The sequence below is a fragment of the Neopsephotus bourkii genome, unplaced genomic scaffold (genome assembly GCF_033783945.1).
Source record: "Neopsephotus bourkii isolate Nb327-2 ecotype Australia unplaced genomic scaffold, CSIRO-AGI_Nbou_v1 NB_962, whole genome shotgun sequence".
NCBI lineage: Eukaryota > Metazoa > Chordata > Aves > Psittaciformes > Psittacidae > Neopsephotus > Neopsephotus bourkii.
Window position 1 is genome coordinate 5,587,262 of NW_026901456.1, and position 27,903 is coordinate 5,615,164.

General features: G+C 37.8%; 1 protein-coding gene across 1 annotated transcript in view; it reads left to right on the top strand.

The window, feature by feature from the left end:
- TTC3 (tetratricopeptide repeat domain 3) overlaps positions 1-27,903 on the top strand; it is a 69,251-nt gene that overhangs the window by 11,538 nt on the left and 29,810 nt on the right. Inside the window, exons 9-23 of the mRNA XM_061359159.1 lie at positions 1,008-1,070; positions 3,919-3,973; positions 4,668-4,830; positions 4,944-4,992; positions 6,327-6,450; positions 9,480-9,534; positions 16,117-16,171; positions 18,478-18,544; positions 20,601-20,738; positions 21,802-21,882; positions 22,594-22,706; positions 25,405-25,531; positions 26,576-26,698; positions 26,865-26,966; positions 27,654-27,746. Coding sequence (XP_061215143.1) covers positions 1,008-1,070; positions 3,919-3,973; positions 4,668-4,830; positions 4,944-4,992; positions 6,327-6,450; positions 9,480-9,534; positions 16,117-16,171; positions 18,478-18,544; positions 20,601-20,738; positions 21,802-21,882; positions 22,594-22,706; positions 25,405-25,531; positions 26,576-26,698; positions 26,865-26,966; positions 27,654-27,746 — 1,408 coding nt within the window. The remainder of the gene's footprint in view (positions 1-1,007; positions 1,071-3,918; positions 3,974-4,667; positions 4,831-4,943; positions 4,993-6,326; positions 6,451-9,479; positions 9,535-16,116; positions 16,172-18,477; positions 18,545-20,600; positions 20,739-21,801; positions 21,883-22,593; positions 22,707-25,404; positions 25,532-26,575; positions 26,699-26,864; positions 26,967-27,653; positions 27,747-27,903) is intronic.

Consider the following 27,903-nt stretch of genomic DNA (forward strand, 5'->3'; position numbering starts at 1 on the left):
TAAAAATTGATTGTGGAGGCTTATTTTTTTCATTTTGAAGACTGTAGCTTTATAATTGTGCAGTTGAAAGGGTTAGTTTGGTGATCCTTGCTTCGAATTTTATGTCACATAGTAGGATACATTTCAATCCCAAATTGAAGCTGATTTCAGCCTCCTTGAAAAGTTGGGTTGGCTGACTTCAGTCATGTGACTGTATCCAGGATCTTGGAGCAGGCTAAGGCAGCTTTGCACAGGGTAGCTGATGAGGGGAAGGGATGAACAGAATTCAGTGGAAGAGCAAAGGAAATCCCATGGTTTGGAAAGAGCAAAGGAAGTTTCATGGTTTTCAAGGGCTGTAGAGCTCAACTATTGTGACAGCTAGTTGTTAAAAATCATCCTTAAGACGCTCATGGAAGGGGAAGGGTTGTCTAGCAGCTAGGGGATCCTTCTTCATCTGCTCTGTGCACTGTCTTCCCTTTCTCATTCTCCCACTGTGAACTGACTGTCTTCTGCTTGATCATCTCATTCCATCCCTAACTAGCTGCATGTTCCCCTGGTCTTCTTTCAAGTGGTTGCTGGATTACATTTATTGGTTCCCTGCTTTCATTCTCCATTAGGTACATTGGGGATGATTCTTTAACTCTTTGGAGCAACTGCTTAGTCTGCATGGCCAAGCAGTCAAGCTGGCTTTTCCATGTTCCGTGCTTCATGCTCTTTTTTTTTGCTGTTTTCCTCCTCCCTCCTCCCCCCCCTTTTTTAATTTTTTTTTTATTTTTCCTTTAAGGTAGTCTGAAAGTGACTTGAACTGGTTGGAAGTCACATTCGTGGGACCAAATATTATGAATTATTACATAATTGAAGCTAATATTCTCATTGACTTGTAAATCAGTGGGGGTATTCAAGGAAACGTGTAAATAATTGCTGCTAGACTGCTTGCAGACAGTTATTGTGAAAGCCTACTTTATTTTCTCTGTAAGATTTTCAGTAGTAACATACATTACTAACTCTTAATAATTTTCTTTTTTAAGTCCTGCAAACCACCTTCTGTATGGAAACCGAGCTCTTTGTTTAATTCTCACACGGCAGTACAAGTAAGTAATCCCTTGTTTATAACCTGAAATGTTGTGATCCTGCAGTTTAAAACTGTCAATGTACTTAGGAAAATAATATTCTTAAAACTTAAGTATATCATAATTCTGATGTTATTATCTCAGAAAGCTGACATTAAGAAAAATGAGTAATATTAGATGTATCTTCTGGCAGTATGTAATACCACTTAAAATTTGTGTATGTGTGCCTTATACAACAAGAAAAACAAATATCAGTACCTGTGAGTATTGTGATTTTTATTAAACCTCTTGAAGAAGAGATCATTGGATCATTGTGAGTATGTGGGTTATTTTCGTTAAGACAGTTGTTAATCTAAAAATCATGTTTATGGGCAAGGTGAATGTATACCTTTTACGTAAAGCCAAACCAAGAATTTATTGCTAGTATAATTGAAGTCTTAATGTTCTAATATTTATTAGCCCTGATCTAATTGTTGAAATAAAAAGAAAAATATCAATGTAATTAAAATTGATATGCACATGATTTTTAGTTTTTTGCCCATTTTCCTGGTGTTATCCTCCCCTCTTCCACTGCTCCTCTGAATGGGTACCAAAGTTGGCAGTTCCATTGCTGTAGTAATGGGGTTAGAAAGCTGTAGGTGAACAGAGCCCTTCTCCATGAGAAATGTGATGTTCATGCTGATGGTTTCTTCTTCCTCACTCTAGAATTCACTTGGGTTCGCTTTTGTGTTTACTAATGTGCTATTACACCTTTGCTCTGTCTTTGTTCGTCTGTGGCACCCTGTTAGATCTGAGTTTACTACACCTAGTACTTTTTATGGATATTACTTTTTGTCTTAAAGTCATATTTGTCCAGATTTGACATGTCTTTAACTGACCATTGGTGAATTGTTTATAGCCATGGGTCTCCAGTGCCAAGATTGTGCCCTATTTCTTGTCATCTCCTGCCTTTACTCCTTTGTGGCATGCTGTGTCTCCACTTCTCAAGGCCTCTGCTGTCATACCAGGGTTGTATTTCTTTACAGGACATCATTGTTCTGGAATCATAAATACCTCATTCTGTATAGATAGTTACAAGCACTTACTCCAGCTAAATCTATGGTTGTACCGCACAACGATGAAAAAGTAGCTCAAATTAACCATACACACCTGATCAATTAGACAAGTTGATGTCACACTTAAGTAAAAGAAAGCAGCAGGCAGGTGAAACCTGCCTCAGACCTGAGGTTTTTACAAACTCAGTAGCTTACATCCTGTTGTCAGTGGTGGCAATACTGTACTATGGGACCAGGCAGTTAACAGTGTTCTCCAGATCATCTGCTGGAGCATTGGAAGCTTTTTCCAAAGTGTGTGTATTCCTCCCATTTTCAGAGCCTCATGAGAGGCAGTGATCATGTTCCCTCCCACCTCCCAGGCTTTGCTACGGGACAGGGCCTTTCCCTGCAGCTTGGCCTAATGTCGTGATGTTTTGACTCTGCTCCACTGGAGCAGCTGTCCTAGCACTGCACCAGACTGTCGAAAGGTGGCACTGGAGGAAAGACTGGGTGGGTAAAAACAAAGCACAAAAGCATACACTAGAGAACAGGTCAAACGCTACAGGTGTTTTTTTTAACTGCATATCTTGAGGTTCTGTACCCCACTGTCTCTTACTCATGCACTTTTTTCCTTTTGTTTGCATCCCTTGCAATATGAGTGTGGTGCAATTTCTCCCACTTCAATCACTAGTTCTACTGTCTTTTATTTCTTACTAATTTTTTAAAATGTATTGCTACATCTCTAAATTCTGTTGTTACTGCCTTGTCTTAGAATTATTGTCTCTTTCAGGCCTTTCCTTAGTATCCAGCTTTCATTGCATCTCATTGTCCTCCTTCAGATCCCTGTGTACAAGCTTTCCTGCTGTAAGGTTTACAAAAACCAGAGGTAGTGACTAGGCAATTTATGAAGACTTTTGTGTGAAACATGTGTGGGTTGTTTAGGGTTTTTTCCCATCTTCCTCCCCTTTGTGGGGGTAAAATTGTTAAAGCCTCAAGCTTTTGCAGGTAGGTCTCACTGCAGACATTTTGTAAAGGCCTCACTGAGTCAGCATGACCCAGCGATCAAAGGAGTGTGAGATTATTTGTAAACTTCCTTGTCTGAAGTAATCCCTATGTGACCACTCTTTGTGGTAATTTAATACATCCTGCGTATCTAACACATAGCTGTAGTTCATTGAAGAGCGAGTGGTGCATCCCAAAGGTATATACATTCTTCAACTGTCCGCTGTGGACAGCATTGAAAGCAGCAGAGGCCATCGCTGGTGCTCTGTGTTTTCTCTTGTAGCCATAGGGATAGTCTGCGTCTCTTCTGATCAAAATTGTAATTCTAGTTATTCCATGACACCTTGTATATAAAAAGTCAGAGTCAAGCATGTTTTTCAGGCTTTAGTTGTCAGGAGTCTTGGAGGTTACTGTTTTTCAGTGCTCAGCAGTTAATATTTGCACTCTGGCTGTGATTATATAACTACTCTCTAAGATGATTTTTGTCAAAATATTTAGGTTTGTTGTTAAGGGTTTTTAATAAGGCTTTGCTTTTTAAAGGAACATTTTATTATACACCAGCTAAGGCATGGGGGCATACATATGCAGAAATGCTGGAAAACCTAGTAGGCAGGAGGAGGGAATAAATAACTGATGGGTGAAATTGTTTAGAGTGTAATTTTTTAATTCAGGTAAGTTTCAGCTAAGAAGTGTTATCTGGCCAAGCCTTCACACAGGTGAATGAACTCTTCTTTTATTCACTTGTGTTTTTACAGTGTCTTGTACATCTGGTCTGTAGGTTTTTCTAAAGTTTAAGTAATAAATACCTCTTCTTTTTCTGTCTCTTCTCTAAGGAGAGCCCTTGCTGATGGAAAAAGAGCCATAGTTTTGAAGCCTAATTGGCCAAAGGTTAGTTTAATATACAATTTCAAAATTGTCTTTTGTTGGTACTGTAAACTACTACAAGAACCTGGAATCTTAGTTACAGGTTTGACCCAGATAGATGTGACATATTCTCATCTGCATTCAACACAGTAAATTTGCACGACAGTAGAACTAGCGCAGTACATTTTGGACTAAGAATTCTGCTTCAGTCAGCCAAGTACATAGTTTGCTTGTATTTTTATATTAAAAATACTGTTTTACATGCTTGTAAGTGTTGTTACATGGTGTTCTGCATCTGTAAAGAAAAATACAATGTTGTGAGTAGCTATGTTATCACAATGCTTTACAAAGCATATATGTAGTCCTTACAATAAAAAAATCCTGGTTAATGAACAGCATGTATTTCCCAATATTCTTGGCCTGAAAAAGAGTAAATAAAGGGATAGTTACAGAATTGCAAAGTAGTAGTTGAGATCAGGCGAAAAATCAAAATTGCTCTTTTCCAAAGCCGGAGGCTAGGCACTACTTCCAGTCAATTCTGTTTCAGAGTTCTGAGTAGTTGAAAACTTTGATTATTCATCATATGACCTGAAATAGATGGAGTAGGTAACTTCTGAGTATATAAAATTTTACTTTGTCTGTTGCAGCTTGTTTGGATAGAAACTTTTTTCTTACTTGTGTGAAAGAATTCTTGAAATTCAAACTTATGTCCGTGTAGGGTCACTACCACTTCTGTAAGGCACTGTCATTGCTGGGCGAACATGAACTGGCTTTGAAAGCCAATGAGAGGGCTCAGGATCTCTGCAAGAATGTTTTTGGTGGACTTAAGGACCTTATGCAACAAAATGAGAAATTAAAGAAGACATTAGAAGAAATCAATGGTAACCTTTACTGATTTCAAGATCTACCTTAAACAGCACAATTCCTTCATCGGTAACTTTCCTTTGAAACTAGCTAATATTTTTTTTTTCCCTTCCTATATAATTTTCTATAGCTATTAAACAACATAAACGGAAACCAAAAAAGTCACTTGTTGAGAAAAAGTAAGTAATTGCCACGTTTCCCTTCCTTTTTCAAACTTAGCAATTCTTAGTATAAGTAATATATAGCATATATATTGCTTAAATTTTGTCATCTATGAGTGAATAAAAATGGAAGGCATAAACTTACCAGAAATGCAGCCATAGTGTAGCCTAGGAGTAAGGAGGACTTCTGGGAACTAAATAAGCTGGTTGAGACATACTCCACTTCTAAGCAGTTTCCTTCGGCATTAAGTTTTATAAATGGGGGAAATCATAGAAAGGTTTGGGTTGGAAGAGACCTTAAAGATCATCTGGTTCCAACCCCCTGCCATTGGCAGGGACACCTTCAGCTTAGACTGGCCCCAAACACTTCCGGGGATGGGGCATCCACAACTTCTCGGGGCAGTCTGTTCCAGTTCCTCACTAACCCTCATAGTGAAGATTTTTTCCTAATATCTAATCTAATTCTCCCCTCTTTCAATGTAAAGCCACTTCCCCTTGTCCTATCACTACATGTCCATGTAAAAAGTCCTTCTCCAGTTATGTTTTTGTGGAGATCTTTGTCCTGCCAACTTGAAGTACTTCACTGTTGGGGAAATCTGGTGCGTGAAAATGTCAGGGCAGTCATGGCCACTTTTTTGTGTTATCTTTGCTATATGAAGTTCGCTAGGATAAGCTGACTTGAGGAACTGAATGCTAGCAAATGCATTTTGGCAATGGTACAAATGAATGTGTATCCTAGTTTGTAGGAACTTGGTTTTACCACATCTGTGCTTTTGCCTTGCCCAGAGAGAAGAGAGTAAGAGAGATTCCATATTCGCAGGTTCAGCTCAGTTACCATATATGCTGTAACTTTTGTATTAAACGTTTGTCTGAAAGATCTTCATTTTTATTGGTCTACTTGTAGTGATGAGCTATCTGTCATTCAAAATCAGTACACTAAGGAAACTACTAAATAGCTTTTTGTAAACCTGAAAATTCTGCAGGAGGTTAATTTTGTTTCTATATTGCAGAAATAAAATGTGGCTTTGGGCAAGATTTTTCATTAGTTACCCAAATTATTTATTTAATTTTTTTTAAAGTGCAGTAATTCAGTTCCTGTCCCTTTTCTAGAAAATGATGTGCTTTTTTTTTGATGTTATATTTTGCATAGCTTTGGACAGTGCAGTTTGAAGGTATAAAAAAATGGCTGTTTGATCAAATACTTTAAATGTGTTTATGCCATCACACTTGTGTGATGGTTAGGCTTATATGTTTTGGGTTTTTTTTCATTATACATGTGCGGTATGTGTCCTGCATACGGGGAAAAGACATCAACATTGAAAGACCTTGGGTTCTCTCTTTTTGCATATCAGAGACTACAGTTCTTCAGAATTCCATTTAATAATCTCTCAAGAACAAAAGGGAACAGAAAAATACAGAAAGAGAACAGAGTCTGATCCTAAAGATCATTATTGTCATCAAAGCCATGATATTAAGGTAAGTTACTCTACAGCTGGCATTGCAAGACTGTTGATTTTCATCATCCTGGAATGTGTTGTTTAATGGTGTAGCTGAGATTTTGCAGCTACTGTGTTTTAAGAATTGTCTGCTTTCTCAGCCAAGTGCACTTTTCCTGTAATATTTAAATACCAAATCTGTGTTCAGAACTTTGGATTTGAAAGGAGGTGGGAGGTGATTGCTTGAATTGAGAAGGTGGAGGCTGTATGTTAAAAGGAGGAAAGGTCTCTTCGGGCTTATTGAAAGTAGACTTGAAGTCATGTCTGATTTAATAGACTGTCCAGTCCTACCTGTCAATGTCATTCACAGGTGGGTTTCCCATTGGCTTTAGGGGAGGATTTAGTTAATGTGTACTGACTTTATGGGGTTCGGTGCAAGCTGCTTTAACCAAAGTTAGCAAAAGCCCTGTCTATGGATTATATTGGAGCATTGTTTTGCACTGATAATGTGATGTTAATGTATTTGCATAGTTATAAATCATTATTTTTGGGCTCTGTAAACAGATTTGGTTTTGCATGGGGAAAAATGCTGGTTAAATAGTATGCTTAACTGGATTGTATTTAAAACTAGGATTTTGTGGTTCTCAAATATGTTTGGCTTATATGTTTAAAATGAGTGGTATAGTTCTGAAATGCAAGATGAGTTTGTTATTTTAGTAGCCCTTTGCAATTCTTTAGATATATGCTTTCATTTTGTAAGACTGTTTACAAGCGGAAATATTAACTTATATGGTGAGGAAAGCTTAAAGCAGAAGGAGAAGCTGTCAAGGGGAGATTTAGACTGCTTAAAGAACCACTGCCAAAAGTAGCAGCAAACAGTGGTTTTATTGAAGCAAGATGTTGTAAAAGTGAGGCTTAAGGAAGTCTGATGGCAAGGTTCAATCTATTATGCTACTGCACAGAGGATATAATAATGATTCAAAGCTACCAATACAGGAACTTAATGCCCTGTGATATGGGGTCATGTGCAATATTAATCATTTACCAAAGACCTGCAGTTGGTAAGGGATCGTTCAAGCACAAGCAGTAACCTTGTGAGGAATCACTGCTGTGCTGCCAGCTACTTAAGAGGGAGAGCTCAAAAAAGCTCACTCATGTATATGGAATAAAGTTGTTGGCTACTGGTCAAATTATGTGTGATGGAGAAAAGACTTCTTGTACCCCCAGCGTCCTTTGCTCCTTGACCAAATTAGTTCTGGAAGAACCATCTTCTGTTTATGCGTTAATCCTGTTTCCAAGTTCATACATATTACTATGTCACCCTGGCCCTTTGGCTTTTCAACAACAGGTTGGAACTAGAGAATTTCATGGCCTGGTCACAGCCTAGTCCTTTACTTCCTTTGGAGCCTGAACCAAACTATCAGGAGTCTAGTGCATCACAGAAGCTTAACAGAGCAAACTTTATTCCCTGTTCGTGGATTACTTTTGTTTCTGAAAAATAATTACACTAAAGATCCATGTTAGTGAAGGATGATCAAAAAAATCCATCAAAAAAAAAAGGCCTCTAATTCTGACTGTTAGGATGTTTTACTGGTGAAAGGGCAATGGCGTACAATGTTGTTGTGGTTTAACCCTGGTAGGCACCTGATTCCCACACAGCTGCTTGCTCACTCCCTTTAGCAGGATGGGGGGGGGGGGGAATCCTAAGTGTAAAAGTAAGAAAACTGGTCTTTATCAGTTGAGGTAAATACAGTTGAATAAACAAAACAAAAGCTGCATACACAAGCAAAGTGAGTTAAGGAGTTTATTCCCCCAGCTTTTGTTGCTGTGCAGGAGCTCATATAGTTTGGGATATCCCTTTGGTCAGGTGGAGTCAGCTATCCTGACTGTATCCCCTCCCAACTTCTCAGGTACCCCCAGCTTACTTGCTGGTGGAGGCGCTGCATTTGGAACAGAAGAGATACAGTGCAGGCACTGCTCAGCATTAACTAAAACATCCCTGTGTTATCAACATTTTTGATCACAGATCCAAAACACAGTACCATACGAGCTGCTATGAGAAAATTATCCCAGCCCAAATCAGTACATATTTTTTTATTCCTTAAAAAACAAACACACACCCTAAAAAAATGGGAAGTTAGGGGATTTTGTTGATGCTTACTTTGTTTTGGGTGGGTTTCACTACTGGATGTCATTGGAATTCCCCAGCTGTTGCTTAGTGCCTGTCTTATGGTCAGTATCATGGGAAGCCCATAAGCCATTCCTGTGCTTAAATTTTCCTGAGTGGTTTGCTTTGCTAGATGCATGCAGACTGTGACAGTCCTGCTGTAACGGCATGGAATTAAAAATTGAATAATCAACCTCCAGTTTGCATACAGACAGTTCTCTTTCACACTTATCCTTAATAAGAAACATTTGTGCCTCTTTCTGGTTGTCCGTAGCATTACTGTTGTAAGATAATTAATAAATTGTTATAATTCGGCCTATAAAAAAAACCAGGATGATACATAAAATGAATGTGCTAGTGAGGTCAACACAATTTAGCACAGGAGAAAAAAAACATTCAAGTTTCACAGGAGGGTGGGGCAGCAAAAAACCCAGATGACTCGTTAGTGGGGAAAATGAAACCAATGTCCACGGGAAAAGGAAAGGAAACGAAAGTTACAACTTCTTGAAAAAGAAAACTATTTACAGAATTCACAAGAAGTGCTTGAAGATTTCTGACTGTCTTGTGAAAGCTTTCATCTGCTTTCCTGCTATGAAAATCTTCATAATGTAAGTCAGTAAGTTTATCTTCCTTGGGGGTGAATATTAATGTGAAAAAAGGCTAGTATTCTCACACTAGCAGATAGCAAACTGATATTAACTTGGGGAAAAAAGTGTAAGTGTACAAATGCACTTTGATTAATGAAATTATTTTTATCTCTTGATTTGGGACATAATATATTGCATTGTCATTGCAATTTCTTTGGTTAAACATTAGCATCTTAGTTCTTTGTTTAAATTTAGAGTGATATCTGTTTGCTTTTTGTTATCTGTGTAAAACCAAGCTGTTGTATTTGTCGTTAGGTGACTGACATCCAAAGGACAGAAAGCAAAGGCTGGTCTCTGGAGTTTCCACCAAGTGAGTTTGCTTTTGCTGTTTGTCAAGTCTGAATCGGCTGTGTCTTTGCTGTTGCCATTATTAATAAGCAAAAGTGTATCTATTGTTACTTTCACAACTGTTAGGTAAGCTGTTATGTTTCACTTCTTTTCCTGTTAGCATACTATTACTTTAATACTATTTTCTCTCCTGTATTTGTGTTCTTTCATGCCTTTGTAGTTTGAATCTACTTTACATGGACTAATTCAGAATTTAAACTGGAAGTAAAAAGTAGAATGCTGACTCACAGGCTAGAAATGCCTTCTCTCCTTCTGAGACAGATACACGGGATCTAAAAGGATCCAAATTGAAGAGAAGTAGGTAGTTTCAATATTCATAATTCATTTGTGATTACTAAAAGTTCCATATAGGTCCTTAAGAAAATAATCCTGCAGTTAGAGAGGAAGGAGGCCACAAAATATTTGTCAGAGAGAATTTTGAGCTACCAACTTTAAGAGGTAGAAGTTGGTGTGATTTATTGTTCATGTTTGGGTTTTTTTAATGAATTAAAAGAAAAAACAAAGAAACAACCAAATACAAAAACTCACCACACAATCCTGTTAGAGAGAATTTACCCCCTGCCAAGGCTCCCACAGTTCCAGAGTTACTTTTCTGTGATGAAAGTGAAGTGCAAGCAGTTCTAATCTTCAAAGTGAAATATTTTCCTGAATTTTGCCCTGGGGTTTTTTATTCCTTGCTAAACCTGCTGTAACCAAGAAAGTGTAAGATGTTTCCCATCATCCCAAAATTTCTCTTATTTATGATGTTTGTATGCAATACTCCTGCTGAATCTGGGCCAGCTGCGCACTTACTCTGCATTCTAAAGTTGTGACCTCCAAGGCAGTGAGGTCCTTTTAGTCCTGACCATTCAACAGTCTGACATTCTGAGTGTCCAGCCATACTGTTCTTTGGACTTTGCATACTTAAATACTTCATTGAATAGGTGCCAAAGTGCAGAGCACTTCAAAATTAGATTTTAAGAAACTAGTGAAGACATATTACAAGATCTTCCTTTAAAATGGGCAGTAGGAGAAGTGATCTTAACTCTTGCGGACTTTGAGCATATGCAAACATCTTGAAGAATTGAAGGATTTATTGAGAGATGGAAAATGTGGGATAGGTTGCAAAAAAGAGTCAGAACAAACGTGGAGAAGATGTTATGTGGTAGGATAACAAAAAAAAGGAAAGAAACCTTAGTGCTGAAGGAACTTAATGCAGAAAGCATAGATCAGGGAAGGGGTTTAGAAAAAGGAAGTCAAGCTCTGGAAGACAAATCAGTTTAGAGGAATATATGAAGGTGGTGTCAAGGAGCAGAATGTAAGATGCCTGGAAGCCATAGGAAATTTTGAATGAGTTTGAAGCAAGTGACAACTAAGGGAGTCCAGATGTTTTCCTGAGCTAGAAGATGTGGTTTGAGTAGTAATGGAGTCTGATGACACATTATAAAACAAAACTTTACTGAGGCAGTGGTAAAGGTCAGCACCAGCACACCCATACAGCAACCTGTGCAATCTCCAATTGCAAACACAGGGTTATAAGCAATGTCTCAACTCCAGTGGACTGCTAGAGGCACTTGGTGTGTAGCACACCTGGAGGCAAGACCAAATCATGCAAATGCTTTTTGAATGCAGGTAGGAGTTGTGCTGCCCTTTTGGTTCCACTAACAGTAGTGGGATTTGAGAGAATCACACTTTACATGACTAATGTGGGCAGTGTGCTGCAGCCTTTATTGGTGGGGGAGCAGGGTGCTGGCATTCTGCCTGCACTGCTGATACTGGTGAAAGGGCAGGATGTCAGAAGGATAGCTTATTTTTGAGGGAAGAGGGATAATGAAAGGCTGAATGTTGAGAGAGAACTGAAAAATCTTCTAGGCTAAAGGAATCAGAGGACTTTGAAATGTTGTATTAAACATAGTAATTTCAGAAAACTCTGTTCATTCCAGTTTTCTTTTTTCTGTTCTTCCTTTTTCCTCCTCCTCTGCCCTTCACTCTTACTATTGCAGACAGAGTGGAAGATAGATGTATTTCAGACAAAGCTGTAAGGAAGGCTCTTCTGTTCAGTCACAAGGCTCGGAAAGGATCCCCTTGTTTTCTAAACTCCTTCTCAGGGCTGAGGTTTGGTGTGGCTGGATCCAGTCTTAGTCTCAGACTTGGACAGTGTTTTTATAGATGCATATAGTGGGATTATAGATGCGTAATCAATCATTTATACCACTTAGTCCTGCAGGATTAAGGATGGCAAACTTGATATATCCGTAAGTAAAATAAACGCTTTAATGGGTAATGATAATTCATAATTATATGATTAGGCCAGAGAACTTTAATCAGAATATCTACTTGTTTTGTGAATAGGCAGGGTACTCTACAAAATGATCACACATTAGTTGTAAAATATGAACAGTTTATTAAACAAGCATGCTACAGCAAATTAGGTTTTCACTATATACATATATGTAGTGAACAAGCACAATAAAGCGAGTCAGAGAGATATAATATATGAATAGTACAGAGGAAAATTAGCAATGCATCAGACCATTACTGCATAGAGAGAACAGTGATTGAAAGGAAATACATCACCAATTACTACCTAATCCTCATCATCCAGGCCCACACTTCAGCCTGGTAGCCCCATTGCAGCTGATGCTCGGAATCTTGGGTAGCTATGAAAATTCCTACGCAGTACATCCACCTGTAGGTGAGGCTTCAGATTTGGGAACAAGAGGGTCCTGCTTTTATACCCTTAGAAACACAGCCAGCTTTATGCCAGATCTGTAATTGTTTACTCATGTGGCTGTGCAGTTTCTCATGATCTTGCTGTTGGCCGTGCTGAGAGCATTGGCCAGGCACCCTGGTGTGGCCAAATGTGGAGGTCGTGGAACAGCTGCACGCTTATGTTTTCCTGCCTCTTTCCAGCAAATGGCCATAACAAATACATACTTTAACAAATACACTTAATCAAAAACATACTTTGTTATGTTTCTCACAGTCATGAGCAGGGATCAGCTCTCAGTTAGGTTCTCATCCATTACGCTACTACACAGTATGAATTCTTAGACTTAACTATTCACTATAATTCACTATAACTACAATCTACTAGACTCACTGTTCCTTAAACCAATAGTTTCAAAGCTAGCTTAAGCATTAAGATTGATCTTACCCATACCAGTGACTGTGGGCAGCTCTCTTGCTCAGCCTGGTGGAGTACCCTTGAGGGGTGTCCCCACTCAACGGAGGAATTTTGACACTTTCCTAGAAGGGGTGTGCTAGAATCCCTGTTGCTGAAAGTTGGGACTAAGCTGTTGTAGTAGAAAGTGATTAACTGTCAGTCATTTTCTACAAGGCTAGATTTTCCAGCTCAGTGAAACAGAATTTATCTTTAGATGAGTTTTTGTGACCATTCATTGGTTCTTCTGTTGGGAAATGCCTGGTTTCACATCCTTGTTGGTTCCTCTCTCAGGAAACATCTGGTTTCATATCATTGTGATACTTAATTTTATGGGACTGTTCAGTTTGGCTGGTCTTGGATTCTTCAACACCAAAACCAGTGTGACCTCCCTTCATCACTGATAATCTTCACAAGTAGGGTGAAATTTGAGCTGTTTCAACACCATACAGGCAGAGTGTCCTGCTACAATTACATCAGTAGAAGAAAGTATTTGATTTGCTTTGATTTGAAAGGAGGAGTTAGGCTCTGAATGCCTCGCTGATACAAGTTTACTGTGGGTGGGGAAGAATAACTTTCTTTTTCTTCGCCTTTGTTTAAAGGCTCAAGACTTGCAGGGAGACCTAATGTAGAGGAACTGTATGCCACCATATCTTATCTTAAAGTTACTGTCTTTTTTAATTTCAATTTTTGTCTGCATGTATTATTTTTTTGAGCATGTGTACATTTCTGTTAAGGATTATTGTTTGCTACTAGTCGGAATGTCTAGCAAAAGCAATGCTACTTCTACTATTTTAAAATGCTTGTGGGGTAAGTGAGTCATGTTTGCAGTTGAATTAATATAGCTCCTGAAGTATTTTAGCTATAATTCAGCAGGATTTGCTTGTTACTTTTATTTTAGTATTTTAAAAAAACCTGCAAGTAGTATTTTTTTCAATTGGGTAGTATATGGGAGGAGTAGTTTCTGTAGGAATTTTTTCTGAAATCATATTTATTGAATGGCTTTTAAGACTCAGATCAGTCAATGAAAATATAATGCTGATTAAATTCTTTCTTTTGATGGTGGGAAGGAAGGTTTATATTCCTTTATCTTAATTAGGATTTTGTTTAGAGTGATAGATTGGTTCCTTAAGGGAAAGAAACCTATATAATGATGAAAAGGTAATCTGTCTCTCCAAATGGTTAAATGATGATATGCTTGAAGTGTTTTCAGGCTTTCAAAAGGATTATTGTTTTCCAACCATTAATTGACTCTATTATGAGGAGTTTGTGATGATTATTGTTGTAGCTTTGGAGTTTTTAATGTGTATGAACTGTTTCAACAGACACCATTCAGACTCATGTGCGACAGTTTCAAGAAGTGTTTGTGAAGCAGTTCTGAATGCATTCAGTCTTTGTGATGCTTGATTTTTGTTCTGATTAGTTTAAATGTTATGTCATTAAGTACTTTTTAATTAAATATTGCTTCTGACATGTATGCATATGAGGAGGGCCACAAGGATGATCAGGGGCCTGGAGCACCTCCCATATGAAGATCGGCTGAGAAAGTTGGGGCTGTTCAGCCTGGAGAAGAGAAGGCTGCGTGGAGACCTCATAGCAGCCTTCCAGTATCTGAAGGAGGCCTATAGGGATGCTGGGGAGGGACTCCATTAGGGACTGTAGTGACAGGACAAGGGGTAACGGGTTAAAACTTAAACAGGGGAAGTTTAGATTGGATATAAGGAGTAAATCCTTTCCTGTTAGGGTGGTGAGGCACTGGAATGGGCTGCCCAGGGAGGCTGTGAATGCTCCATCCCTGGCGGTGTTCAAGGCGAGGTTGTATGAAGCCTTGGGTGGCATGGTTTAGTGTGAGGTGTCCCTGCCTGTGGCAGGGGGGTTGGAACTAGATGATCTTAAGGTCCTTTCCCACCCTAACCATTCTATGATTCTATGATTTAACTTGAAAAATGTGTGCATGAGACATCCTGCTGGCTTGAGTGAGATTATTCAATTAGGTAGATTTGTGTTTTTAAAAAATCAGTGTCTTTCAGTATTTCATGTCCAGTTATATAAGATACTTAAGTATCATGAAATAAACAATTCAAAGCATAGATAGTTATGAAACTTTATATATAAAGTGAATAAGTCCTTTTTTGAAATTTAATTTTATGGTAATTCAGCGTAAGTCTTGTAAAATCCATTAGGTTTAACTAGCAAAAAAATCTGCTGCTCTGCATCCCTTCCACTTACTCTGTGTAATAAGGAGCACCAGCAACATGTGATGCTCTGCAACTGTGCTTGTCAGCTGCCTGTTGATCTCCTAACAGTCCAGAAATGTATTTTTTTGCCTTGCTTGTGTAATTGTAAGGTTACTGGAAGGCAGCTCTTCCTTAAGTGTATTTTCTTAACGCGTTGTAAAGTTCTAACATAAAATTCTTGAAAATGAAAACCTTGACTTCATCATGATTATGCATGTGCATGTTCAGATGCCTAATGTTATGTTTTAATCCCACAGAAAACAGTTGAGAGGTTATTTTGCAGTTAATGGCATGGCTTCCTGGTTTTGGCCACTTACAATAATGTTTTCTTCCTTGTTACTAAGGATTTGTTTACTCAGGTTGTAGAGCCCTGTAACTGATCAAGGACAATGTTAGATGGCTGAAGTTGGAAAGTGTATTAGTAAAGTTTTGTGTTAAGTCTTTGATGTTAAGTTTCAGAGTTAGAAATGAGTCAGTATCAGGATAGATTCTTTCTTGTCTTCATCCAGAATTTTCACGTAGTAAAACATTTTTGTTTTGCAATCAGTTACAGAGTTAGAAATGAATCAGTGCTGCATGATAGATTCTTTCTTGTCTTTGTCCACTGTTTCCGCATACTAAACATTTTTATTTTGTAATCAGGGACTTTTATCTTGATCTGACTCATGTTTCTAAGATTAATGTGAGTTGAACTTAACTCCTTTAGCGATGTATTACTGAAGCCTCTGAAAGTTTTCTGTAGTGAAACTTCAACATCTATAGTGATCTGGTTATCAAAATTCTGGTTATCAACTAACAATGAATAATATGATCTGTGGTTTTACATAAGATTTCTTTAGATTACAGTCAACTTTAACAGTTATTACAGTATTGTAGAGTCAGATCATATCTTACAGAGTTTTAAGAGTCTTCTGTTTATTTAAAGTATCTTTTCCCCTGTGTAGGATTAATAAAATCCTATACTATTTCATAAAAATAATATGAAATTTTATAATTTAAAACACTGAGGTGGCTTTTTGAAAAACCTTTTGCTTGTGATAGTTTATGATATTGTGACTGTTTAATATCTATTATATATAAAGCAAAATGGTGAGTTCTGAGTGCATTTTTTCCCCTTTGTTTTAGGTGATGTTAATTTAGTTTGAAATACTTTCTCTTACTACAGGCCAAAGTCATCAAAACAAAGGAAGACCAAAACCTGGTGACTCTGAAAAGATAAGGCAAGAAATTTGGCTTATTTTTTAGTTATTATTTTATGCAGTACTTAGAAAGTGTTAATGCAACTTTGACTTGCTGCTTGACATTGCTAATTGCCTTGTTTATGTTGTTTATATACTCTTCAGGATATAGTTGGTGTTAAGATAACTGATTAAAGTTGACAAAATTCCAGTTTTCACAAAAAGCCTGAGTTATTACTTGATTTCAGTAAATGAACACATAATTTTAATAACTGCCGTTTAAAAACTGTTGCCCCCAAACAAGTCACGCAGCATAGCTGTAACAAAAAACATGCTTCCTTTGCAGCCAAGAAAATGGGAATCTTGGTCCAGTTGTTACATTCAGACTTAGACCACAGTGTAACTCAAGCTCTATCTTACTTTCAAGGCCTCTTTGTACTAATTCTACTCTGTGTACCAAATAATTTTTAAAGCACTTCATATGCTTACTATGAAGAAGAGGTTTGACTGTGAGGAAAGCATTGTAAGTCAGTCTCAGAATTCAATACTGGAAAAAAGCTTCTCCTTAAAGAGCCTTTAAATTGTTTGTAGTGTTGAATTTTTGCTTAAACCATGTAAATGTCTAATTTAAGTACATGTATACTCGCTGTAGAACTTGCTGAATGTGAATGAATATATTTGATGGTTTGGGGCCAAAATTAAATTAGTCAAGATAAAAAGCATTATAGACATTATGGACAAAATCATAGACAAAATTTATGCTTCCATCCATTATAACACTTGTTGAACAAAAGAAATCATTTTTTCCAGTGATACTGGGGCCAGAATACTGCAAACAAGTTTGGGGAAATCGCTGCATTTATAGGTGGTTTCATATGCCAACATATTCCCTCATCTAATAGATAGCTAAGGAGTAAAGAACTGTTACTGTTGACGTATTTGTAAGGTGACTGAGACAAATGATGACTAGCTATTCAAGGACACGCAGAGGTGGAAGCTTTCAGTGTTTCAGCCTGAGCTGTGAAATTAGATAAGTTAAGCTTTGAGTGTAACTTCTTGCTTGTATGCTTCTTCAGCTAGTGTTTTTAGTTGTGTTTAGGGTGATTAAGAACAGAAGGGTACAGCAAAATAAGTTGCTTACATTAAAATAGGGAAGTTTTCATTAAGCGTTATTTTTTTAAGACAGTTTTCTCATACAGAAGAGGCCGACTTTTAGGAAACCTGGGAGGTGAACCTGATTATTCCCAATCCTAATCTTAAGTGTGACCACAAAACCAACCATCTCTTAATCTATATTTATTACAGTACAATACTTTTAGATTTTTCCATACCTTTTTAAATACCACTGTAGCTAAGACAATTGAAACTTTGTCACAGGAGAGGTCATTTACATTCTTTGACTGGGTAGCCACTGCTTTCCTTTTCCTCTCACTTTAAGAGGGAGGTAAAAAATGTTAGAATTCACCATGGGAGCAAATCCTCTTTAACTGAACCATCGACAAAATTGCTTATCTCACAGGAATTTTATTACGTATATACAAAACATGCTATTTCTCGACAAGTGAGGTGCGTGGTGGGTTACAGTCTTAGTCTTATCTCCATTTCTGTAACTAGCTTGGCTGACACTATAAAAAAATTATCTCAGATGATGAGTGTTTGATGGCTTCAAGTGTGAGACGGAACTGAATGTATATAGCAAAAGGCACTATAGTAGCATTAAGTATTGACTAACAATTTTAGGGATTAAGATTTAGCGTATTAAGCAATACTTTGCCTCTTTATTGTACTTTTCCTATTCCCTAGTTGTGCATGTGTTTTCTGCTGCAGTAGTGAAGAGCTGGGTAGAACAGCTCTATTCCTCACTTCTCTGCTCTCCCTGCCCCTGCTGTGCATAGCTGCTACAAGTATTTTAAGCGGTCATTGAGCTGGAATAAAGGATCTTGTACTTAGGAAGAGTAGAGAAGGGGAAAGAGGCCTAAGTACCTTTTTATGCTGCTACCTTTAGTATAGGGAAGTTCTCTAGTCACCTCTCCCACCCCTTCATAAGATCAACTCAGCTGAGAATAAGATGGAGAAGACAAAACAAATAAAATTATGGAGAAGACTGCTACTTCCCTGAAGCCCTAGTGATTCCTGAGCCAGAAATACATGAGCTATATGAACAGTATCATAATCTTTGATAGTGTTATAATACTTACGACGATTGGGAAAGTGTGCCATAATCATCTTTAGCATGTAGGCAAATGTGATGTGGTTGATAAAAGTGCAGAAATTGCTGTTTCTTGAAAATAAAATTACATATACAGTACAAGTGCAAACTCTTGATGCCATTGTCCTGTTACTTGTAGAGATCACCTTGATTTGAAGATAGAATCTAAAGCCATTCAAGATAAACTCTTCTGTACTATGCAACAGGTAACTGGGAATTCATTACCATATGACCTTAAATGTAAATGATTTGTCACTTTTTAGTAACACTGTCCCAGTTAATTCAAAAATTTAACACTTCATGTTTGGCATGACTTTTATCAGGAGACAAAGATTATGTGATTGCACTGATTCATACTGTCTTGTTGCTCGTAGTCTTTTTGCTTCTCCTCTTTCCCCTCTGTAGGACCTCACACTGGAAATTAATGTAACAAAAATTAGTATAGTTACAGAATAATTTAGCCAAAACCATGACTTAGTAATATAGCTCTCTTGTATCTTAATTTGTAATAGAAACTACAAAAATCACTGAAAATCATTCAAGGATTTATAATACCCCTCCCAAAGTTCTGACCAAATATGTTTTCATGTGTTTGATATGTACATTTGGAAATATCCATGGGACATTTTGTTGAATGGCAGTTTAAAACTCTATAAAATTCATAAATTGAGAATTTTCCTTCTCACATCTCATCAACAATGAATGATGAGTGTCTCAAAGTTCTTAAATGAAATCATGGGGACATATATAATTAATCATTTCCTCTCTGTTAATATGGGGAAGTACATATCAGAAATCTCTATTCTGATTTAATTGCATCTTAAGACAAAACTGGATTCAGGAGAAGGTGCATGTTCTGCCTGCATTATGACCCCTTATTTCCTTTAAAATACCTATTTTTGTAAGGCTAATGCATTATTATTCTTATTGAAAATAAGGTTTGTACTTTTTTTAACCAGCTTCATATGTCATGCAGTTTAACATTAATAATTTAATTTTGAATTACTATATTTTATTTTGTTCTGTAACTATATGGTCTGACAGCATTAACTTGTATCAGTAGTCCTAGGACACTAAAATAAGTCTTAATAGTTTTTTCATTTTCACATTTCTGCATTTTGGTCTTTACCTATTTGTAGTTTCCACTGGCCCTGCCAACATACAAGCTTTTGTTTATATATGTCATTAGATGATGGATATTTTCTTATGTTTGTTCTTTTTGACCAATTGATAGGACGAAGACAGAATAATATCAAAATTCATAGATGCTTGGGAAAATACATTGTGGACATATATTAAATTTAGTATGTCAAAAGCTTAATTCAGTTCACAGGAACACATTTATGTTATGTTCCATTCTTCGCAACCTTCCCATTCTTTCACTTTCTCCCTGCCCATGACGGTTTCTTCAGAATCCAAGGCTCAAATGTTAATATATGGAGAGAGGGAAGGGGCAGTTAGCAAAAAGGTTGTAAAGTGAGATTACTTCATACTGAAGATTAATTCATACTAAAATGAGGTAGTGGCATAAACTACACATATGGGCTTCCTTATTACTCGTTGTATTTTGTTTATGATTGCAGCAGTAGGTGTTGAAAGAGCTTAAATAGTCAAATTACTGCTACCCTGGCACAGTGATCTGCTTCCCAAAGCTAATTTTATTTTAGTTTTTCAACAGATCAAAGGAATAGATGCATCTTATCTGCAGCTGCTTGTCTTGATTTACAGTCTCACTGCTGGGAATTCCCGCAGACTTCAGGAAGTATCTGAAGTGAAAGGCTAATAACATAATGCATTCTGAAACCTTCCAGCATTAGCTATTAACCTAGATGGAGAGAAAGTGTAGGCAGAAGGAAATAGTTCTCAGGTTTTGCAAAAACGTTCGTACACAAAATGGAGTGTACAAGTGATGAAAAGCGTAAGTCTGAGGGCTTTTTCTTAGCTATAAGAATGGTTAAAATGATGCTTGAAACTAAACGTGAAACTTTCTGGAGAGAAAAAGGATCTAAACTTAGAACAAAACCTAGACTTTAAAGAGATTAGCAGCAGTAGGTCCATGAAAATCTGAAATTTTTAGAAGCTGAATTGAAAAGTTTTTAAAAATGTACCTGATATTCTGCTTTAAAGTGGCACTGTGATAGAACTGTACGAAGTACAGAATTTTAACAGTTGTCTGTGGGATTTTAGCATATAGTTTGCTTGTTTAAAAAAAAAGGGAAAAACTGTTTTCTTTTGGACTTCCTATTTTCCTAAATATTCTAGGTCGATTTAACTATGTTCCCAGAGGAGGTTAAATCCCTTGTCCATGATGGTTATACAGCCTTGATGGACCAGCGATGTCACAGTGCTGAACAAGCATTCTCGCGATTGTTGAGCATTCTGAATCCTTCAGAATTAAAGGTAAACCAAGAGGAATAACTTAGTTTGTTGGAGTACTTGAGATTTATGCTTTCAATACCATGTTTCATTCTTTCCTTCTTCTGAAACAGTCATTATTTTTGACTTGTTGCCAGTGATGTTTACTACAGTGCCAAGTGTTTCACTGATAAGTATGCCAAGGAGCTTACAAGTGAGAACAGGATTAAATAAAAAACCATAGTAGGGAAGTATTTTTGTAACATTCAGCATGCATTGCATTTCTAGATACAATCTGAAAAATACTAAAATAATGAGTAATATAAGCTAGTCTTATCAAATACCTTTTTTGATAAGAAACTACTGTATGTTTTCAGCTTAACCCTTATTCATAATAATGTAGGATATTCTTCAGGTCAGGTAACTCTTTGATGGCAAATACTTTGAAAGTTTGTGTATATGTATCTAGCCAATCAGCCATTGACCCATTTGTCTCTCAGATTCCTTTAAATTCTTTTACTGTAGTATTAGGTTTTGTGTGGCAGTGCATGTGCACATGCATTGCTATGTTTCAGGCTCCCATTTTAATAATGGTTGTTGCAGTGCTAATAAATCTGTCCAAGCAAGTAACACACCAATCCATCTGGAATTGCAATCCAGTTTATTAGGAAGAAAGAGGTTGAGAAGGTGTTTTTTTTTTTTGTGTGTGTGTGTGTTTTGTTTTTTTTTTATAATTAAAAAAACCCAGCCAAACCCAAAACTAGAAAAACCTGCTCAGTTCTTAACATGAGCTATAGCAAAGACAAACTGCACTCCATGAGGTCAACACAGTAAGTCTAGAATGCTGTAAGTAGTTATACCATTTCTAAAAGCAGAGGTTTTAGGATGTATCACTTTGAAATGCATAGGGGCACCAAAAGTCCTGTAGTAAAGGTGTAGTTAACCTTCACTTTTTATGCTAATTATCACAAATCTGGATAGAGGCTATGATAAAGAAGGATGTTTCCTAGCTTTGTTGTAGCAAAGATATTTAATTCACAGTAGGCAATGTCTAGTTACCAGCAAAGTGGTTTTGTGTGTGCTACTGCTATAATTTCTCTCTTTGCAGCAGCTGAATCTGCGTGTTATTAATTACGTTGTTATCATTTATGGACATGCCACTGCTCTTCTTGGAATAGGACAACCTGAGGTATGATATTAAGGCATTATATAGCTTTTATTCAAAACTAGTTCAGCTTGTTGGCCATCCATTTTTGTCTCTTCCTAACAGACAACGTGAGTGGGGAAGGAAAGTTCTTGTCACATTTTAGAATCATATGGTTTAATATGTGTGACTAGATCTTTAATGGTTTTGGATAAAGTAAGCCACCAAATTTCTTCATAAAATTTCTTCTTAAGCTTTCAGATGAGATGCTTAAGAATTAATGAAGTATAGTCAGTCATTTTTCTTCCACTTTGTTGTAATGGTGTTATGCACTAGTGCTTCTAAGGCAAACATTTTGCTTCTGAACAAGAGAAGGAGAATGCTTTTGGTTCTGGAAAACACCGAAACAGATGTGTGGGGTTTTTGGGCGGGTTGGTTTGTTGGTTTTTTCTCCTGAAGTGTTTAAAAATATTCAGTGTCTTACAGTGAATTTAACAGTGTCCGGGCATTTGTAGCTCAGTGAGCTCAATCATTTAATTTCATTACTTCAGAGGGAGCCTGTGTTCACAGAATAAGTTTCTTTTTAAAAAAAAGAGAAAGCCTTTGTATGTGATCATGAGGTTGCTTAATTCCCTTTATTGTTCATCAAGCTGATGAAAGAATAGGGCCTTCTGACCCATTCTAATGGAGAAAAAAAAAAAAGGAGGAAAATACTGTCAAAGCACCACATATTTTTGTCTTAAATTTATTTTGAAGGCATTGGCAAAGGCTGAAGACCAGTTTAAGAAAATAATTGAACAGTACCAGGAAGAAAGATTTGGTTGTTTGGCATACTATGGAATTGGAAAGGTGTACCTCAGACAAAACAGGTTGGTATTATATAAAGCTTCAATGCCGCAGAAAAACTATGGACTCAGTCAGAGATTAATGTGATCAGACAAAAGCCATTTATTGTAGAGCATCAATCCTTTTCATACTGTTTCTCTGCCTCGGCTTACCATAGCTTGCTGTATTATAATCAGATACATTTTCTTGTAACACACAGCAACTACGGTTACATTTATAATAGCTTGCTCTATTATATTTGGATACATCTACAATAGCTCCTGTAGTATAATTAGATACATATTCAATACCTTGTTGTATTATGATTGGATTACATATACAATAGCTTAGTATACTATACTTTGATACATATTGCAGCACACAGCAACTAGTAACAATCACATAAGTGTATGATGACTTAACCTTTAAAATTTGCTATCAGTCCACTGTTTTGTATCTTAGCACAGTCCAGTTTCTTCATATCTTGCTTGCACTGTTACTTTTGCTTCTTTACCACGTCCTCCTTCATCCTCGGTTCATGTCAAGCTCCATGTAGGCACTTGCTGACTTGGGAAAGTGGCCATTCTTTGCTAAAAATCCATCCACGTTTTAATTTGAGAAAATGTATGTGGTTTTTTTTTAATTATTCTTTGTTAATTATGAAATTCATATATAAGACTGATTTATTACAACTTTGTTACTGCTAAGGACCTAATGGAAGCCGCTGAATCGAGAGGAGTTCAGGGCACAGGGGTATGACCAACTAGCACCCACTACAGTGCAGGAGAGCTCGAAAGAGAAGGGCAAAAAATGATGATCTCAGGGAAAAAGTATTGTAAAGAAAGCTTAACTTACCTCAGCGCTAGGGAGGTGGGAGGGTAACCTTGGTTTTAGATAAGGCAGCTGCACCAGTGAGTCATCGAGTTCCCTGAAACAGATAACTTCTGAGCTAAGCAGACCAGCATGGGGAGAGGTTTGGGGTGGCTCAGCCAAACATAAAGTGCAGAAAGTGGATACCTAGTAAACTTGAGAGCAGAGGGCTTGGGCTGGCGTCAACCCAGGTGTTCCTGGCAGTATTTCTTCCCAGCATTGTGACAGTAAGCATATAGGGACAGGTAATGGGAATCAAGTTTGTAGTAATTCAACTGTGTTTTGCAATTGCTATGTTATGCTTGTGTTGTGATTTCAGTATATCACTGTATTGCTCTACTTAATCAAAATCCTCCATACGCCTGTGGTTGGCTGTGCCTTGGCTGGCTGCCAGACCCTCACCCGACTGTGCTCCCACTCCTCAATGGGAGAAGGGAGAAAAGACCCAGGGGCTGAGATAAAGACAAGGAGATCAGTAGGGCAAACCAGACTCAACTTGAGGAAAAATAATTTAATGTCTGTTAAAATAGAGTTGGATAGTGAGAAACAAAGTAAAAAAAAAACTAAAATCACCTTCCCCCTCCTCCCACCTTTATCCCAGGCTTGACTCCCTCATTCCTGACTCCTCTACCTCCTCCTCCCCTGAGCTGCCCAGAGAGATGGGGAATGGGGGTTGTGATAAGTCCCTAACACTGGGTCTCTGTGTCTCCTTCCTCCACACACTCCTCCCCTGTTGCAGCATGTGGCCTTTCCACGAGCCACAGTTGCTTTGGGGCACATGTACCAGCTCTGGCAGGGGTCATCCATGGCTGCAGTGTGGATATCTGTCTGCTCCAGCAGGTCCTCTCCAGGGGCTGCAGAAGAATCTGCTCCATGACAGGAACATCTCCTCATCTTCTCCTTTTCACCTTCGTGCTTTAAGGGCTGTTTCTCAGACTTTTTCCTTATTCCTCACAGCCGTGCAGTCCTTTATATTGTCCTTTCTTATCCATGCTTTTACTGAGGTGCCATTATTTTCCCTGAGGGACTCAGCTGTGCTTTGTGGTGGGGTTCACTAGAGCCAACTGGAACTGAGGCAGCTCTGGCCCCTCCTCGCAGGGTCCGCACTTCCAGCACTGGTCCTCACCCCTCTGCTTAACCTTGCCATGTAAACCCAATACAGTGCCAAATAAATTAAGTTTGGTATTAAATTTTAAAGTCTGCTCACGTGGAATATCTAAAAGCACCTGGTCAGAGAGTGATTCCTCCTTCCCAGTGCCATAGCATAGCCAGATGTGCTGAGACTCAGGAGGTATCTGCATCCCAGTGCCACTGATGTGGCTTTGTTTCCTTTGGCAGTTAGGACCTGCAGGGAGGCTGTGTGTGTGTTTCAAAGAAGTTGTTACACACACACACACATGACAAGGCAGCTGGCCACCCAGACTACCCCAGGCAGAGCTGCTCCCATATATAGCACTACCTGAACCCATGTAAAATATACGTATAGGTAGCGGAGTCCTGTGCCTCCTCTCTGACTGATCAGGGTTGAAGGTCCCTTGTGATCATACACATGCCCTCATTCTCTGTATTGACAAACACACCCGTGTTCATGGGTCCCTTGAATATCAGTGTAGGCTCTCGGTCTGCCTCATATCCATGCCTGGATTCTGGCCTCTTAGCCAGGCTGGCATACTGGCTCACTCCTTGATTTTTTTATACTGAAGAGTCTTTAAAGAGATAACTTAATGAACCAGCTGCTTTTTCATTCCACATACTCTTACAGTTACCTGTTTTTTTTTTTTCCTTGGATCATAAAATTAATTGTGAAAATATTACAGGCTGTGCAGAAGTTATTCATGAACATTCTGAACATGTACCTGTTTCAAACTGCAGGTTTTCAGATGCGCTCGATCAGTTCATGAAATCACGAACAATGGTTAATCACAAGATTGTCCCTGGAGTGTTAACTTGGCCCACAACATCTCAGGTCATTGAAGAGACACGAACAGAGAATTTACAGGTTTGTTTAATAAAAGAATAAAAGGTCATAAAAACTACTTTGTCAAACGGCCTTTCAAAAAGAATACAGTTGTCATCCTCCTTTCTGTCTCCCCCATTGCAAAGGCCAAAGAAAGATGAGAAGGCTGCAGTGAAGTATGAGACGAAGACAGAATGCGTGTGCAAACTGAATCACCTTTACTGAGTTTCTTGCCATATTTATACAAAATCATACAAGCTATTTTTAGGCAAGCTATTTTTAGATCTTAACTATTCAGCTGTTATCCTTGTTTTTCTACTAGCTAAGCTCTGATCAGTTCCAACACTGTAATTTACATTATCTTTGTTTATTAGCTTGTGTCCACCCGCACAGGATATGCTGCATACCAACGTTTGTTATTCACATCTGTGATGTTTTATGGCTGTTCTGGTCACCTCCCTTACTTCTTCGACTGCCTGAGGTTATTAGCAGGTCACCTGTATTCCCACAGGGGGGTGAAAGGAGGAGGTTTCCCAAGCCTGTGGGACTTTCACTGACTTTACATAAAGCCACTGTAATGTCTTTGACTCAGATGCCATTCTAGATCTCAGTACCTCCAGTGCAGGGCCAGCTTTGAGATGTCCCTGGGAATATAATTGATCGTGTAGCCAAGATCCCAGGTGAGGCACTCCTGAAATGCTGGGAAATAGTAGAAATGAACAGACAGTCCCTTTTTGGCACATTATCTGAGTAATCTGGATCATCATTTTGGTAATGGAAAACTTACTGTATTCTTACGCATTTGGAATTGGTCAGCATGTAAAACATTGGTCCAAGATAAACCTGCATGTAGGGAAGTTATGCGTACTTAGCTGATAGGAGTTCAAATGAGCTTTTGAATATTTTGCCATAAAAGGATAATCTTTCATAGCTTTCACTAGAAAAAGTTATTATTTTGGTATTAGTCGATTGCTGTTCAAAACAGGTGTGTGTTTCACTGCAGAGTTCCCTAGAAATTTGTAAGTAGATATTGAATCTTTTCCTGGTTTCTGTGCAATTTGCCTTATGTCATTTTGTTTTTCTCAGCTGACTTTAAATAATTGTATTGAGGAATGCAAGTTCCCTCCAAAACCAGATGCAATTTGTCGATACCAGCAATGCCATGGCCACTCCAAAATCCAAATATTTTTTACAGACCCAGACTTCAAGGTAAATTTTTAGTTTAAAAGGGTTTGGAAACAAGACTTAATTTTTACATAGAGCTATCTGAAACATACCACTTTATCCTGTCTACTGTGAAGTTGTTCACTGTTTTCTATTGCTTTTTGGTTACTCTTTTAAAACACATTAAATTCATACTGTTTCGCAATATTAGGGTTTTATACGTATTACTTGCTGTCACCAATGTAGAGTGGAGTTTCATATCAGCTGTTGGAAAAAGCTGAAAACAACAAACTACAGTGATAAAAATGATAAGGTAAGAGTTGTGTTAAACTCTAAGCATTTTATTTTTTCCTGTTTTAGTTAGGATTATAGCATTCCGTTGATTTGGGATAAGTGCAGTGCTACAGCCTGATGTTTCACCCATATGACAATGGCAGGAGGGGAGACTGGAAAGAGGAATCTCTTGCTAAATTGTCTGACATGCAAGTGTTGGTAAAGCTTGCTGTTGTCTACAGAAGAAAAAACTGTCTGTGTGAAGGCTTAGTATGCTTAGCCTGTTTTACTTGTATCATTCATGTCTTCCCCATATGGAAGTTTTGATCTTTCTACAGTCTTGCTGCTGAAGCAACAGTTTGACACTGAGTATGTCTAAAGGATTTTTACCAAGTACAATATCAGCAGCTGGTATAAAATGAAGGAAAATGCAGGCAGTATATGAACTCATAAAAGAATATTCTTAAAGTTGACTCTTGAATGTGAAGCTGAAGGAGGAGGGGCTTTGCCCTGGGTTTGGGAATAACAGGTATGTGCCATAGATCTAGGATCCTTTTCATTTGCAGTCCTTGTCAAGTCAGTTGTCACTTGCTTCCCTCATCCAGTAGGAGTTTAGTACTGTGCTAGCTTTAAATACCTTGGGCATCTCAAATTAAGAAATTGTAATCTGTATAAAAACATAGATTTTGTATGAATTTAAATGTATTTGTACCATTTTCTCCTACAGGATTTTCTTCAAGAATTGTGTTTCACTCCTGATTGTACAGGCCTTATATCAAAAATAGTTATTTTCAGTTCTTCTGGTCTGGTAAAATGTGAAGTAAGTTAATGTTCATATAAAATACGAAAATAATCCTTAAAATATTTACTCTGGTAAAGCAGATAAAATGAAGATGAGAATGTAACTGTAAACTCATCAGTAATATGCCATCTTAACTACAGAATTTGAACATTAGCTGGGAATATTAATTACCCAT